The 15,655-nt window shown below is 45.1% G+C and overlaps 1 protein-coding gene across 1 annotated transcript; it reads right to left on the reverse strand.

Moving 5' to 3' along the window:
* Nucleotides 1–978: 978 nt before the first annotated feature.
* On the reverse strand, nucleotides 979–1,686 carry LOC137915968 (RING finger protein 223-like). The gene has a single exon (XM_068759090.1). It carries the CDS (start codon nucleotides 1,684–1,686, stop codon nucleotides 979–981), a length of 708 nt encoding a protein of 235 aa, XP_068615191.1.
* Nucleotides 1,687–15,655: the final 13,969 nt, after the last annotated feature.

Here is a 15,655-nt window from a genome sequence, read left to right on the forward strand (position 1 = left end):
TTTTACAGAGTATCCCCGGTCTTTTTTGTTTTTTTTACATAAATAATCACTAAAATACAAAAACTTTTCACCTTTTATTAGAGATATTTTTTAAAAACCGAGTAGAAACTGTTTGTCACTCAGAGATGGAATGAAGAATGATGAATGGACGCTCACAAGCAACTTATTTTTACATATAAAGTCCCATGAGAAACATGAGGCTAACCGTATGTAGCGTTTTCCAGGTTATTTGAATTAATTGTTAACCGTGCTGGACTGGGCGGATTGATGGTGCTTTAGGAATTTGCACTTTTATGGCAACTCATAGGCGAATATTAAAATCATTCATTAACTTATCTTATCAGCGAAGCTATCTACCCGGAAATCCCGTTGGCTAACGTTGCCATAAAGTGACTCGCCGTATTCAGGAATGAATGAAGGCTTCCTGTCTGGGAGGAGAGGCCTTTGCTTTTATTGGGGTTGAGTAGGGAGCCCGATGGCCGGTGACGGACTCCACTGACGGGGAACTGGACCCGGAACCAGCTTCAGTTTGCATCCAAGCAAATTAGTACATGTTATCTTAGCGCCGTTTACAACGTGGAGTTGAGACTGAACGAACCACTGGCTGTTGTATTAAATAAAGGACATTTTTGTTCTCGTAACTTGTTCTAAGGCAAAGTATTAATAAAGGTCAAAGTGGCTGACAATGTTCTGTCATCGCAGAATGTTCCGTGGACACCAACAGGCTTATTTAACATCTTTCTACTTTATTATGAATACTATTTATTATTATTAGCCGTTAAGCAAAATGCACAAAAGATTTGTACTTGCAATGTGTGATTGTAGTTTGAAAACTCGATGCGATCCGAATCAGTCTTTGACACATTTACAGTGAAATGTGCCTAATCAACCAAAGCAGAGTTCCGAGTCGGACGTCTGGAGGCGCTTCAGCATCTGTGGTTCTGTCATAAGTTAAAAGATGCGCTTTGAACGCGACGTTCAGTGTGGGCTGGAGGTGGCCGTGGCCGTGGCGGTCGTGGTCGTGGGGTTTATTTCACTGTGCTCTTTCATGCAGCGCATGTTCCCGGTGCTGAAAACGCACTGCAGCGGCCACAACACGATGATCACCAGCAGCACCATGAGCACGACGAAGAGCACCATCCTCTTCCAGTCGGCCAGCCTGTCCAGCCAGCCTAAAGTGTGCGAGCGGGTCTGGACGGGGGCGTCCACCGTCTTGCTGGCACCAATGTCAATGCAGATGCAGAAGGTCGACGGGCTGTCGGCAGCGTCCGACTCGAGGCTCTGCCCGGAGCTTTTGTAGCACAGCTTCTGGCCGTCCAGCCACACGGACTCCTCCTTCTGCTGGTGGCTGGGCAGTTTGCAGAGGACCTCCTGGCTCGTGGTCAGGGCGGGAGGCCCCTCCTCGGGCAGCGTGGTGGGGTGGCGGCAGAAGGGACAGGAGAGGCGACTGCTGCCGCTGCCGCTGGCGTCCTGGTTGTCCTCTGAGATGGCCATGAGGCGAGACAGGCACTCGAGGCAGAAGGTGTGGGTGCACTCCAACACTTTGGGTGTTTTGAAGACGTTGTCGTAGGTGTTGAAGCAGATGGAGCACTCTGGCTGGCTCGCGGTCGACACCTTCTTTTGCGGCTCTCCGGCAGTGTTGTGGGAGGCGTCCTGCACGTGCCAAATCTGTGGAGGCTGATCCATCTTCACAAATATAAGCCTACTGTCTCCCTTGTCGAGTCTCCTCCGGCCTCCTCGGCCTTTTCCTTCCTCCTCTTGGCCTGTCCTTGACGTCTGGATCCCCTGAAAGGACATTTGAAGGAAAGTCAGACAATTGTTTTCCCCACTTCTGTATCGTTCTCCCGCTGCTTTGACAGGAAACAGGGGAAAACCGTTGCGCAACAAGGATCCTAGCAAGACGAGTTAATCAGTGTTAAACTTTGAACAATCTTTAATTACCGTCGCGTTCTTTTTACAAAGCAGGCAGTGTTTTAGTCGGCGAGTATAAGGGAGTATCCATCATGCATGCGCTGCAGGACGAGCTCAATCATTTTGGGTTTACTATAGCAACGTCAACAAGTTCTGATAAAGTGAGTCACATTGGGGGGGTCATTGTTCGTACAGGGACTGTGGGTTCCTGAGGGAACAATGAATGCATTTCACAGCAGGACTCTCTGAAGAGGAAACAGGACAAGCTGTATTCAAGAGTCTCTGTATTGTGAAAGTGATAAACTCCCACTGAGCGGAAGTCCTCGCTGTTAGCAACGATGCAAGTCCCTTCGCGTGCAGCAATCTCCGGTTCTGCTCACGTTTGGGTTCAGGAAGTTAACTTTTTAGTATTTTCATATCAGCGCAACTAGTGACAACAAAACGATATCGTATTTAACCACCAATTAAGCAAACGAATACAAGCTCTGGAGGGGTGTCGAACCGATGCTGTGGAGGGCTGAGACGCTGCGGGTTTTCCATCCAGCCGGTCGCTAAAGCAGGTGATTTTAATTATCAACACCTTCTTCAATTTGAGAGAAGGAGCTCAATAGTGAGATCAGCTGCTGGAGAGATGGTTGGAAAGAAAACCTGGAGCGTCTCGGCCCTCCACGGCACAGGTTCGACACCCCAGCTCTAGACGGTCTCTTTAAACTCTTTTTCAAAAGGCACAAAACGATGAACAGAAAGGAAGTCTGATCTGTCGCTGTGTTCACGTTTGCTTTTCACCATGCTAACATGCTATGCTATATAGCATAGTATATCCAGAATATTCCGGATGCCATCCCGGCGTCTTCGCGCTGCTGCTTGCATGAAAGGTCGAATGTTGCTCCTGTTGTTTTCACGGTATCAAAGGTGAGGACTGTAAAGTCGGCACGGCAGTTTGTATTTAACAGCCACCCAGGCGGTTTGCAAATGTGCACCAGCTGGTTCTGAGAGCCCGTCGGGCCGCTTTGGATTAACAAAGGCGATTCAGGGCGAGTTGGTTTGTGGCCCGACCTGTTTCAGAAACACAGGGTGCTTTGTTGATGTGACCTTTATAGAAGCTGCTGGATCAGGATGTGGTCACCAGCGCCTTGAATAGGACCGTGTTATTACATGGTAATAACCAGCCTGCTGGTGTTGTGGATTGAGTAACGGCGGCCTCTAATATGAAGGGATTACTGACACAGGTGTTCTGTCTGTGGCCTCTGGGCCGGTCTTACACCAGGACGGCCATCTTCACAAAGTCCCTGCTTGTTCTCCGCCTAATCGCTCCATCTAACCTTGAAATTCCTTCGCAGTCGACTCCGGCTTCGCCTCTGCTGGATTCCAACACGCTTCCACGGGATGAGGACGGATTTTCCTGCATAACTGCGCCTGCCTTATCAGTGAAAACCCTCCCTAATGGCTGATCAAATTTGGAATGAATTGGCATTATTTACTGAAGACGTCTCGAGCGTATCCTGACCTTTATTAACCCCAGCTCACGCAGAAAATACTCAAATGTGCCGAATGTTTGAAAAAACATTCAAATATTTGCTCATTTTCAAATGAGGCTTGCAACAGGATGCTTCAGTGCAGCTTCACAAAATAACTGCAAAAAAGTCAGCCGAATATCTGGAATAGTATCTATGAGACGGATGCTGTGGTTAAAGGGGTTTGTTCGCTTCGTGCAACTTGACTGGGATGGAGCTACGCAGGGTGTAGCGCTCATTGCCTTTGGCTCTTCTTCTCTGTTTTTTCATGCTCTAACTATTAGCATATTCCCTGCACTCCCACGAAGGTTTGCATTAGTAGACCCTGTGTGTCTCACGTCAATCACAGGACAGCGATAACAGGCTCAACATTTCAAAAGCCGCTAACATTCTTTTTCCTGCACCATGAGCACCGAGCAAATAGCAACGGGCTGCCAACCCGACGGCGCCACAGCCTCGCTCTGGCCGCAGCAAACTAGGCGTAAGCATTCTTGGTGCCCGCCTGATGCATTCTTTTGCTGTAGCCCAAACGATGACTTAAAAAGTCAACCAAAAAAACAACTTATACATGAAATACCGTCAGTGTTTGAAAAGATCACCAAAAATCCATCCCCTCGTTTCACGTCTGTTACAAATCCGTTTGAATTCATAGCCTCAGGTCTAAAACGCCACGCCTGCTGGGCCGTGAGCTCGCGTGAACCTCTGCCGTGGGGAGGTCCACGCATGTGCCAGCGCTTCTAGCCGTGTTCCGGGTTCACACTTTTTGAAGCTGTGGGCTGGTCCAGAGGGAACGGTCCGAAAGCATTTATCAGCTCTCTGTTTCAATTCCTGCCGATCTTATCTCCCGTCCAAACGAAGAACGGTTTGCTGTTTAGAACACAATCGGACATCGTGCCACACATTTCAGATAGACGTGAGATTGTGCTGACAGCAGCCGGTTCGGTACGGCCAGCAGCCCGTGGCGGGCAGCGTTAGGTCATGCTTGCTGCCATTAGCTCGACGGAGATCACTGACTTGGCTGTTCCTGCCAATGAAGCCGTTACAGCACGTTTCACCGAGGACATCGTGTCTTTGTCTGTTTCTCTGCACGTTTCTTAAAGAACTACGAAACTAATGATGCCAAATGTTTCTGGAGGAGTTCATACTATGAGGGTTAAACGATGGCATATTGAGGGAGCATGAGCTGCCCTGGTGGGGTGCTCTTCTGGTGCTCTACAGGGGCTCTGGATGCTCTATCGGTGCTCTGGGTGCTGAACTAAGTGGTCCTATGATGGACATCAAATGCATGTCAGAGTCAAATATTAGCTCAGTGAGGCCTTGCTACTCTCCTGACCCTAATTCCCCATTGGTCGTTGCTATCAGTGTTTACTCGACCTGTCCCACTGACCTACTGGTGCACAAAGTTCATGTTTATGGTAACCATGCCAAGCAAGCTCCCGTTTCTTGTGTAGAACTGGTGCAGTTTTCTGACATGAGCACCTTTGTGCTGGGCTCAGGAGTCTGTGTGTGTGTGGGGGGGTGTGTGTGTGTTTGTGCCCAGCTCCACCACGGCTCACAAGGCTGCCCTACCTGTTTTGCCTCTGCAAGGTAAATGAAACTTGATCTACCTGCTGCTGCTGCAGACAGTTTAACTGAACAACTTTAACTGTGGCAGCGAAACCACGTGTTGCAACGGCCGTCACCAAACAGACAAACGAAGGAAGATAAGAAAACCTCACTTGGCCGGAGTCGAGTTTTATTGTCTTGAGCTGAAGGGGGAAGCCACACGTATGTGTTTAAAGATAAAACACACAACCGTGTAGAAAGCAGCTAAACCGACAGCAGAAGAGGCTCAACGCGGCAGGAAGGGCGACGGTGCGGTTTACCTGTGGTCTGGAGAAGGTGTGAAACGACCCTCTTGATCTGGAGGCGCCGGCTCCCTTCACTCCCGTCGCTCTCCACAACACATTTGACTTTTCTGGAGTCAAAAGTCATTTGACTTGTGAAATGCTGGTTGAGTTCCACCTCTGGCTGGGCTGAGGTCTTCCTCTGTTCTGTCTCAGTGCTGCAGCCTCAGGTGTGTGTTTGCGTGTGTGTGTCTGTGTGTGAGGATGGGTGTGCACGCTCAGGCTGTTTAAATGCTCAATGTCAGCTTTAGGACTTCCTTCCTCGCCGTCCACTGGCTGCTAACACCCACCCTGCTCTGAATCTTTATGCACTTTATGCAAATGGCTCTGCCTTCAGCTGCCTGGAGAGGGGAGGGAGGAGGAGGAGGGAGGAGGAGGGAGTTCGTGGGGAGCAAGGAGCCTAAAGACATGAAGGAGAATCTCACCGCTCCGCCTCTTCCTTTCCTCCTTATTCCTGTCCTCATTGACTTTACACAAGCACGCACACACACCCACACACACACACACACACACTCACACATACTTGTTTTTACAGCCACGTGGGGACAACTGTGTGAGCAGTGACTGGGTGGTGACACGTGGGACGACAACTTTCTGAACACACACACACAACTTCTTTGTGAGCTTTTCTTTTCTTTCATCTAAATGTTATTTTATTTTATTTTGTTAATCAACAAATGAAATGATTTAATACAAACACTAAATATTGAATAACAAGAGAGGAGAGATTAACGTTTCATGAAACATCAGGACTCGGCAGAACGACACAGTCCTCTCTGTTTACTCAACTAAATAGTTTCGATTGCTTTTAATTGTTTGCTTCTGTTTCCTTGTCAAGCTTGTTCCATGAACTGAGTCACGCCATTGTGAAGCAACATTCCATTAATCAGTTACGTTTGTCTTATTTGTGTGTTATTTGTGTGAAGGCGGCCGGTCTGCCTGAGCTGCCGCTGCAGGTAAAGACTTCATCTAGTGACTCTGTGATGAGGTAACAGGAGGAGACGCAGGGCGTTCCCAGCGGAGGCCACTAGCCTGTTGTGTTCATTCCATACTGGAATACCGAGTTCCTTGTCAGCATGATGCAGGAAGAATAGCAGGAGAAACCTATCAATGTATGACTTTTGAAAAGTCCCTCAGTTTCAATTGGGGTTTTTTTTCGTTTGGTGTCCTGATGAGTCATGAGGGATTCAGGGTTATAATCGTTTTGGATTTTTAATTATAGTTCAGTTTTAGTTAGTTTTGAATTTGTTTTCTCTAATTCAGTTAGTTTTAGTTAGTTTTTAGAGTGGATTTGTTAGTTTTTATTAGTTTTAGTTTTGTTTTTATTAGTTTAATTTAGTTTTAGTTTTGTTTTTATTAGTTTAATTTAGTTTTTATTAGTTTTAGTTTTTCATACTTTCAGTTATTTGTCAGATGCAGGATTAAAATATAATACAATAATACAACTCAACAAAAGATAACATATAAAACATTTATTCAGTAATTTTAAACAACCAACCGTAACAGTCCGCAGCATAGCTGCTAACGTGCTACAATCTCGGACTTAATACTTAATTTGCCGCTGATGATTTGCTCTCAGCGTGGACGAGCTTTCTTGCTCTTGATATCAGCGAGTCAGTATTTGGGTACTTCAGGGCAGCGTTCAGGGTGAGCTGGAGGGTGTGAGCCAGACATGGATCCTCTGGAACTTGTTGTTTTCTCCATCTGGCAGGTCAAGCTCTGAGCAAAAAGAACAAACAAATGTAAAACACACAAAGAATAGTACAGTTAAATAATTATGTATGAATTAGGACTTTGTAATAACCCTTGTTTTTACAGCAGGGATAATAACGTTACTTGTTTCATGATGTTTAATTTCTTACACTGTTAGCACCCTAAACTAGTTTCCCCAGGATAACCCATTTAATATTGTATATTTATAATGAAGCCCAATATTAGATCTGAAATCATGACATGACAATAACGATGATTTCAGTGTGACAATTACACATTTCAGGTTTTAGCGGATGGAGGCTCCAACATTTGTGATTGGCATTTTAGGTTTTGGATCAGAATGAGTAAAAGAAATAATTTATTTCCTCTCCTTTTGGGACTTTATGGGGTTTTAATATCAATTAAAGTTTACAACACTGATTATTGTTACATTTTATATCAGCATAAAAGGTCAACAAGACTAATGTATTTGGGACTAGAACAGGTATGGGCAAACCCAGGCCCGGGGGCCATATGCGGCCCGTTGGTCTTTTTAATCCGGCCCGCCAAACTTGTCCAAATTATATCATTAAATAAAATTGTATTATAATTAAACCTTATACATTTGACCTTTTCCCTGTAATGCTACCTGTAAAAGGCCAAATCCTTTAATGCAATAGCTTTCATGTGTCATTTATATTAGCTCACACAAATACTCCATCCATCTGTTCTTGGTCCGGCCCCTCTGTCAAATTTTAGAACCTTTTGTGGCCCGCGAGTCAAAAAGTTTGCCCACCCCTGGACTAGAACCACTCACCAGGTGTTCAGTGTCCTCGTCGTCCGTCTCTAATCCAATCCACGGTTCATCCAGACCATCTCCAGGTCCTCCTGGCTGAGGGGGGCTCCATCAGGGGGCTCCTCACTTTGGGCTTGGCTCCAAGCAGCTCATCTTCTTCTCATGTCTCATTAATGCAGCGAGCCATGCCCCCCCCCCCCCCCCCCAGTGTGTGTGGGGGGGGGGGCGGCTTCAGTCGGTGCAGGTTAAAAGCAGTCCCTTATTGTTGTCTCCTTCGCGGTGCTAACTGCTAGCCGGGGGGCTGCTTCTGTTACGGGGGGCTACTCGCAGTTAGGGTTAGAGTTAGCCGGACGGGAACAGCCGGACGGAGCCGCCAGCACACGTAACTCCGAGCAAAATAAATCAATTTAAAAATCGATAAAAACGAAAACGAAGAGATTAGTGTCTTTAATTTTTATTAGTTTTAGTTAGTTTTGTGAACGGACAATACCGTTTTAGTTAGTTTTCGTGTTCTGTTTTAATTATCGTTTTTATTTAGTTCTAGTTAACGAAAATGTTTTTTCAATTCTAGTTTTCGTTTTTTCGTTAGTTTTCGTTAACTATAATAACCCTGGAGGGATTTCCTATTTTATTTTTTTAATATTGAGTAGTAATGAGATTTTTTTTCTGACAATTCCTCAATAAGTAACTAATAAGCATTAAATAACGAGCCTGCATCCACCTTGAAGGATGTGCGTTAGACATTTTATTTACCGGTAGTCACTGGTTTTATTTTATGGTTTCGAGTAATGGGGCCGAGCCATTAGCGGTAGCATGTCTCTGAGCTGCCTCACTCAATCGGTCATTCAGTAACCCAAACACAGATACTGCTGTATCATATCAGCACAGTCATTTATTGGGCGCCGGGCTGTGACGCCTTTGAGGAAGGAGCAGGTATACAAGGAGGCTGTTTTATTTCCTTATACCAGGAATCTATCATTTTGTTCCCTAATCAATATATCAGGCGTTTTATCAGGCGTCTGGAATTAATGAGCTACAGTAAGTCTGAGAGGATGAAGGGCTGGTGATGATGATGACGGTGGTGGTGGTGGGGGGACACATGAGTGGAGAAGCAGGTTATAAAGTGACTCAATATTGACTGTCTCCCCAGACAGCTCACATTTTTCCCGACCCCTCAGAGCAAAGATGACTCTTTCGACCTTTGTCTGCCAGCAGAGGACAGGAATCTGAGTAGCAACCGTGATGGAGCAAGACTGTGTAGGTGCTCAGTCATCCAGGTGGAGGTGAACACCCAGCCATTGGTTCAGGTGTGAGGATGACACCTGCATTAAAAAGCAGGACCCGGGAAGTGGAGGTCTTCACAGACTGCTGTCGTCCCCTACATTGCTGGTGGTTCTGAGAAATTCAAGAGAAATTTCAGTAACCAGAAGAGTCCCATACACTTCAAACCTGGCAACACCCCGAGACAGATGCTGGTCCACCCGAAAGACAAAGCACCCAGAGACAAACAAAGCCGTGTCTGCTGTTTAGTGCAGTGAAGAATGCAGCAACCAGTACATCGGGGAGACCAAACAAGCATCTGGCTGAACACAGGAGAGACAACTCATCAGGACAAGACTCAGCAGTCCACCTGAAAGACACAGGACACGCCTTTGAGGACAGAATGTCCTGGTTTTAGCCAGGGAAGAGAGATGGTTTGAGAGAGGAGTCAAAGAAAGCATTTTTCAACAACCCTTCACCTTATGGATGCTAATGGGATTCATCAGTCAGGGTTCATGGCTGCCAGGGAGCATTAGCATTCATAAAGGACATGCTAATGCTCCTGGGGAGTCCGATTGCCTTGGTGGTTTTGGCCCCTTCTTTGTTTCTTTGTTTTCTGCTCCAACAGGAGGATAATTATCTGAACTCTCCACCAGTCTCTCAGAACTGAAGAATCCTCTTGCATGAAGGTGAAACGTCTTCAATCAAACTTGAACAAGTCCAGTTGACTCTTCTTTTTTTGCTCTTCGTGATGTAGCAAGAGTTGGACAGGACTGGGATTGTGTCAACATGGACCTGATGACCCTGTCTGACCCAATGTTTACTGTAGCGTTTAGTAAGGTCTTATTGACTTTGTGAACATTGTGCCTTTTTGGATCATTTCTATTGACACTTGTGCCAAAACTGTGCAAATGTCTGCAAGAGCAAGTTTTTAATTGCAACCTCTGTAGAATGCACAGTAACGTACCAGGGGAGGTGTCGCTTGTGCAACATTTCAAACGCCACACCACAGGACAGGATCACAGCGGTGGTTCAGCAAATCTGTGTCGTAGGGGACATAAGTCACGCGGTCCGACTGTTTTTGTGTTCTTCTGGACCGAATGGGCTGTTTGCTGTCCATGTATGCAAAGCGCAGGTTCCCGCAGGGCAGGCCAGTGAGTCACTGTTCTCAGAGAAGTCCTTTTCTGTTTGTTTGAATCAGAAATTATTCCTTTTTTTTTTTTTTTTTTTTTTACATATATCACCTTTTAATTAATACAATGTTGCTTGTTTGGGTCTAAGCAGGACCCGAGCAGGACCTTCTTCACTATAGATTCTGTATCACTGGGAGTTTCTCAAGTTTTTTTGTGTTTTTTATAAGTCTTACAGCGCTAAATGATGGGACATGCTCGGTGGTGCAGGGCTTCTGGGGAGAAGATGTCTGACTGTATTCTTCCACCTTCTAGCTGGCTTTATCTACAATTCAGAAAACACGTCAGCTTCTCCAATGTGGAAACGTCTGGCAAGGACTCGTGACGTGAACTTTGAAACTTTGCATCGTCTTATTGTTATTAAAGGTCCCATATTATGAAAAACTCACTTTTCCCATGTTTCTACACTATTATAGTGATTTTGGGTTCTTATCAACCCAAAACAGCAAAATAAACCATCAAGTCAATCCTTCGTAGTTTAATCACCTCCTGAAACACGTTTGGAAGAAATCGTTCCCCTTCTTATGTCAGGAGGGGAAAACGTGCACAAGACGTCCCTGTGTCTGCGCTGTCTTCACCGTCATGGTGACGAGGAAGCTGAGCGGAAAGGCGAAGCTCTCCATTTACCGGTCGATCTCCGTTCCTACCCTCACCTCTGGCCACGACCTTTGAGTAGTGACCGAAAGAACAATTGTGGATTGATTGATTGATGGATGGAGGATTCAAAGCATTTTATTCGCTGATCATTGTGCCGTGTGTGTGTGTGTCGATGTGTGTGTGTGTGTAGAGACACCCTTCCCCGCTTCGCACATCAACGTTCTTCCTGTCTCCTGTACGAGTCGAAGAAGAAGAGCAGAGTGGATGAAGTTTATTTTTTGTGGTAATATTCCGGCAAAAATTTGCAAAAATGTTTTTGTGTGTGCTGTAAACTACACACTCGTATCCCTCACGGGTTACCATGGTAGCGTGCATGCGCGAGTGCTTGCTATGAACGTACTTTTGCTTCCAGGTTTAGAGCGTTTCTGGCAGAGCGGTTTGAGACAGAAAAGACGGACGCTGTCCTGCAGCATCTGTTTGCTATTTTGACCAAAGACTGGCACAGATATTTCATACAAGTGTTTGGGAACTGCGTTAACTTGTGGAGAAAGGGTATAATCTGTGACCTTTAAACCAGGTGACAGTGGCGGGCGGTCAGGGCCTGCAAGGCCTTCTCTGCTTGCCTAACATAACCAGAAATCAAGAATACATGATCATATTTATGATAAAATCAATTTAATTTTATGTGTATATATATATATATTCTTCACATTTATGTAATTTATGTGTTATATTACAGTGATGTATTTTTAGGTGAGAGTTTTTATCCAATCAGAATTCAGCTAGCTTGTGTTGCCAGGCGGATTTCATAGTACCAGTGGCAAGCAGAATCAGCGCTGCTTGCCGTCTGTGTTGTGTGAGTGAACGGGCTCGTAGAGTTGAGTTGATAGACAGTTGCGATAGCCAATCAGATCACGAGTTGGTGAAACAAGTCCTTCCTGCATGTCTCACGTTAAAACTCAATAACGCGTCCTGTGATTGGCTCTTAGAGTTGATAGACAGTTGCGATAGCCAATCAGATCACGAGTTGGTGAAAGTAAGGCCTTCCTGCCTGTGATTGGATACTCCGTGTGAGAGGGCAGCGCTATGCATATTGCGTCATCAGCTAATGCGCACCGGTACAGCGCGACCGACCGAGAATAAAACCACAACTATTCCTGCGTTTTTAACCCACAATGGCCGAAGGAGGGGAAAGTGTAGATTTGGTTGTGGATATTCTTGAAAGGCCATTTTCAAGACGGACCTTTACAGAGAAGCTAGCTCTCGTGAGCCGACGTCGTCCAGCTCTGGAGCTAGCTAACCTGTCCCAGGTGGGGAAAGGATTTGTACGCCACTTCCAGGCTTCAAACTTTTGGCTTACAGCTTCCGAGAGTCGCTGCAAATTATTCTGCTGGGAATGCCTTTTGTTTGCAAGGGATCGATTTAATGTTTGGAGCAACACTGGATTTAGGAACTTTAAGAAAGGGGAATGGATTTTGTTTTCAAATAACTGTTTTGGAGGACAGCTGTTTTGGTTAGTACCAACATTTTATTTATTTAACATGATAACGAAATAAAATCACAGATATACTGTAAATGCAATGTGTGTAAACAATGTGGTGCGCTGGTACAGCTGTGTGATTGTAGTTGAAGTACACAACGCGACAAATAGACTGCAACACAACGGCCATTTCTTATATTAAACTGCAAGTTTGCAATTTAAAGCTTGCCTATATTCTTGGTGGACTTTAAAACGTTTTGGACAAATAATGTTAAATTCCCTTTTATTTATAACTTTGATAGTACCACGTATAGTGATAAGTTTTAATTGCTGATGCAGTTTATTGATTTTTAAATGCTCCGGAAAAAATATTCCGTGTTGTACATGATTGAGGTGATGCAACACCCAGTAATGCGTAAGTGTGTGTTTGTACATTATTTCTAAAGCCGTGGTGTCATAAATAATGGTATTATGAGGGGTATTTATTCAGGTCGGACTAAGTAGGACTTCACTGAAGGCCTAGGTGTAAAATGCACCGCCCGCCACTGCCAGGTGACATAGTTGAGAAAGGGTCAGTGCTGAATGTGAGAACAAGCGAGAGGAGTTCATTCTGGGATGAGTGGGAGGATTTACATGCAATAATAGCAACAATTTAAATTACAATTTAGCTTCTCTAAGCGGAGCATCTACAGTTTGGAGCTGCCGCTTCCTTCTCTGACCTCTTGATTAATACCCCAGATTTGCTTTGTTCCATTTTCTTTTCTTTTTTTGGTGACCAGTATAAAAGCATTACTATTATTATTTATACTTATTGTATGTGTCACCCACATTTGTGAGTGCTTTTGGTTCATCCATCTATCTGTAGACAAAAGACAAATGTAGTGATGCCTGACAGGTGAGATTCAAACAGACTTTAAAACAGTGGACATATTGATTTACAATGTTCATTTATGAGCCAGTGACCCGTCTTCGTTTACAGTAACCCATTTGGGTATTATCGTTATCTTTATGGCCCAACGGGAGACCTTATCTGTGCCCCTCTTACTGCTCTGCGTTTTCTCGCCATGTCGTATCGTGAGCATAAGGAAGGAAACCTTTCCTTTCATCGTAATATCTTCATGGTCACATGATCATTAAATAATGATCCGTCTGTCTGAAGTTTTTCCAGAAGCCTTAAAGTTCACAAGGACATTGAAACCTCATTTCACCGGGTCATACTCGCTTTAAAGAAAGACAGAAGGAACAAAAGCCCCCAACCTTCTATGTGAGGTTTATTTTATTCTAATCCATCCAGCTGGTCGAACCGACATTCTTCCATGACACCTTCCAAAGCAACAGGTCTGGACAGGAATCAGGTGTGGCTCCAGGATTTCAATGTTGGGTGGATTAGGGTGGACCAAGTTAACATTGTTTGACCTCCATTGATGGGATCCAGTTATTCCTGCTAAACCTGAAACGACTGATATCAGTCGGCGTCGAGAACATCAAGTTAGTCTGGCTCATTACCACACTTTACTGATAAAACATTTTCACAGCAGAGATCGTTCATTATCCCCCAGACGGCTTGCACTTCCTGTCGAGCTCACACAGGGATGTGTCGTGGCATCATGTCAAGATTACTCCTATAATCCACTTAATCGTGCTTTTATGCTATGATTGTGCCGACCAGTAAATGTATTCAGTTAGACCGCTGATATTTTACGTAATGCCATGTTGCTCGATTACATTTGTTGATTTCATGGAGCGGGAGAAAATGCCGTCCCTGCAACACTTTGCCGCCATCCTAGCCCCTCGTCTTGGCAATGCTCCACGCCATGTAAAAAAAAGAAATAGGATTTTATGACAAGGAAACCAGAAAAGTACCTCATTCCCCTCATAATTGGATTTACACCGTCCACATGGTGATCTGGATCATCACTTAAAGGTTCTAAATGGTTCTTGGTGTCTTCATACACCAACCATGAAAAGTAAAAGTGAATCAGAGTCGATGCGTATTTATTTTTAGCTGACTTTTAAATGAGGTTTCCCCCCCTGCACAATCAAGATCCGTCCATAACCATTTGAGATGTGTTGTTACCCAGAAGAAACCATTGTCTCCGATGATGTCACAGCACTCTTCACCTCCGTCCATGGATGTGTATATATACCGTATTTTCCGGATTATAAGTCGCGTTTTTTGTCATAGTTTGGTCGGGGGTGCGACTTATAAATCGGAGCGACTTATATATGTTTTTTTTTACAAAATCTGTGAGCGCAGAGACAGTAGCCTACACATTTCTATAACAGGTGTTACAGGGAACTCTGTGACCCGTCAGAATCTGTCGCGGTTTCTGGAGGTTCTTAGTTATCTGTCACACCTGTTATCTAAAAACACCAATTAGAAGGGCTGATTGAAAATGGCGCCGAAAAGAAAGTCATATTCCGCGGCTTACAAGCTTCAGATAGTGAAATATGGAGCCGAAAACGGCAATCGAGCAGCAGAAAGAAAGTTTGGAGTGAGCGAAAAACTTGTAAGGGACTGGCGAAAAGCGGAGGTTATGCTTACTGAAATGAAGAAAACAAAGAAAGCTAATTGCGGGCGACAAGCTAGGTGGCCACAGTTGGAGGAACGAGTTCACGCATGGGTGCTTGGACAACGTGCTGCTGGGAGAGGTTTGTCGACGGTGCAGTTGCGTCTCCACGCCCAGGTGGTTGCCAGGGAGGTGAATATAAACGGCTTTGCGGGAGGACCTTCTTGGTGTTACCGCTTCATGCAGCGCAAACGCCTCTCTATCAGAGCTAGGACGACACTGTCCCAAAAACTGCCAGCGGACTTCCAAGCCAAGGTTGACAGTTTCCGCGCGTTCATTGAAAAGCATGTAAGTGATCACAACGTGACACCGGATCATATTATTAACATGGACGAGGTCCCCCTCACTTTTGACATCCCCATGGGCCGAAGTGTTGCAGAGAAAGGGCAAAAAAGTGTGAATATCGTTACAACTGGTCATGAGAGATCACACTTCACAGTGGTGCTGGCATGTTGTGGAGACGGATCAAAACTGCCACCGATGGTCATTTTCAAACGAAAAACCATGCCAAAAATCCAATCCTCCTCAGTTGAAGTCGCCGTGAACGAGAAAGGGTGGATTGATCAAGAAATGATGAACTTGTGGCTTACAAAGTGCTACAATAAGCGACCGGATGGCTTCTTTAGAGCACGCAAAGCTCTGCTTGTGATGGATAGCATGAGAGCGCACATCACACCACAGTTAAAAAATAAATTAAAATTTTTCAACTCCATACCTGCCATCATCCCTGGAGGCTTAACCAAAATACTCCAGCCACTT

This window comes from Brachionichthys hirsutus, unplaced genomic scaffold (genome assembly GCF_040956055.1).
Source record: "Brachionichthys hirsutus isolate HB-005 unplaced genomic scaffold, CSIRO-AGI_Bhir_v1 contig_299, whole genome shotgun sequence".
Classification (NCBI taxonomy): domain Eukaryota; kingdom Metazoa; phylum Chordata; class Actinopteri; order Lophiiformes; family Brachionichthyidae; genus Brachionichthys; species Brachionichthys hirsutus.

What these genes read in the sequence shown, in the direction of transcription:
- LOC137915968 (XM_068759090.1), bottom strand. Translation starts at nt 1,686, where the DNA reads ATGGATCAGCCTCCACAGATTTGGCACGTGCAGGACGCCTCCCACAAC.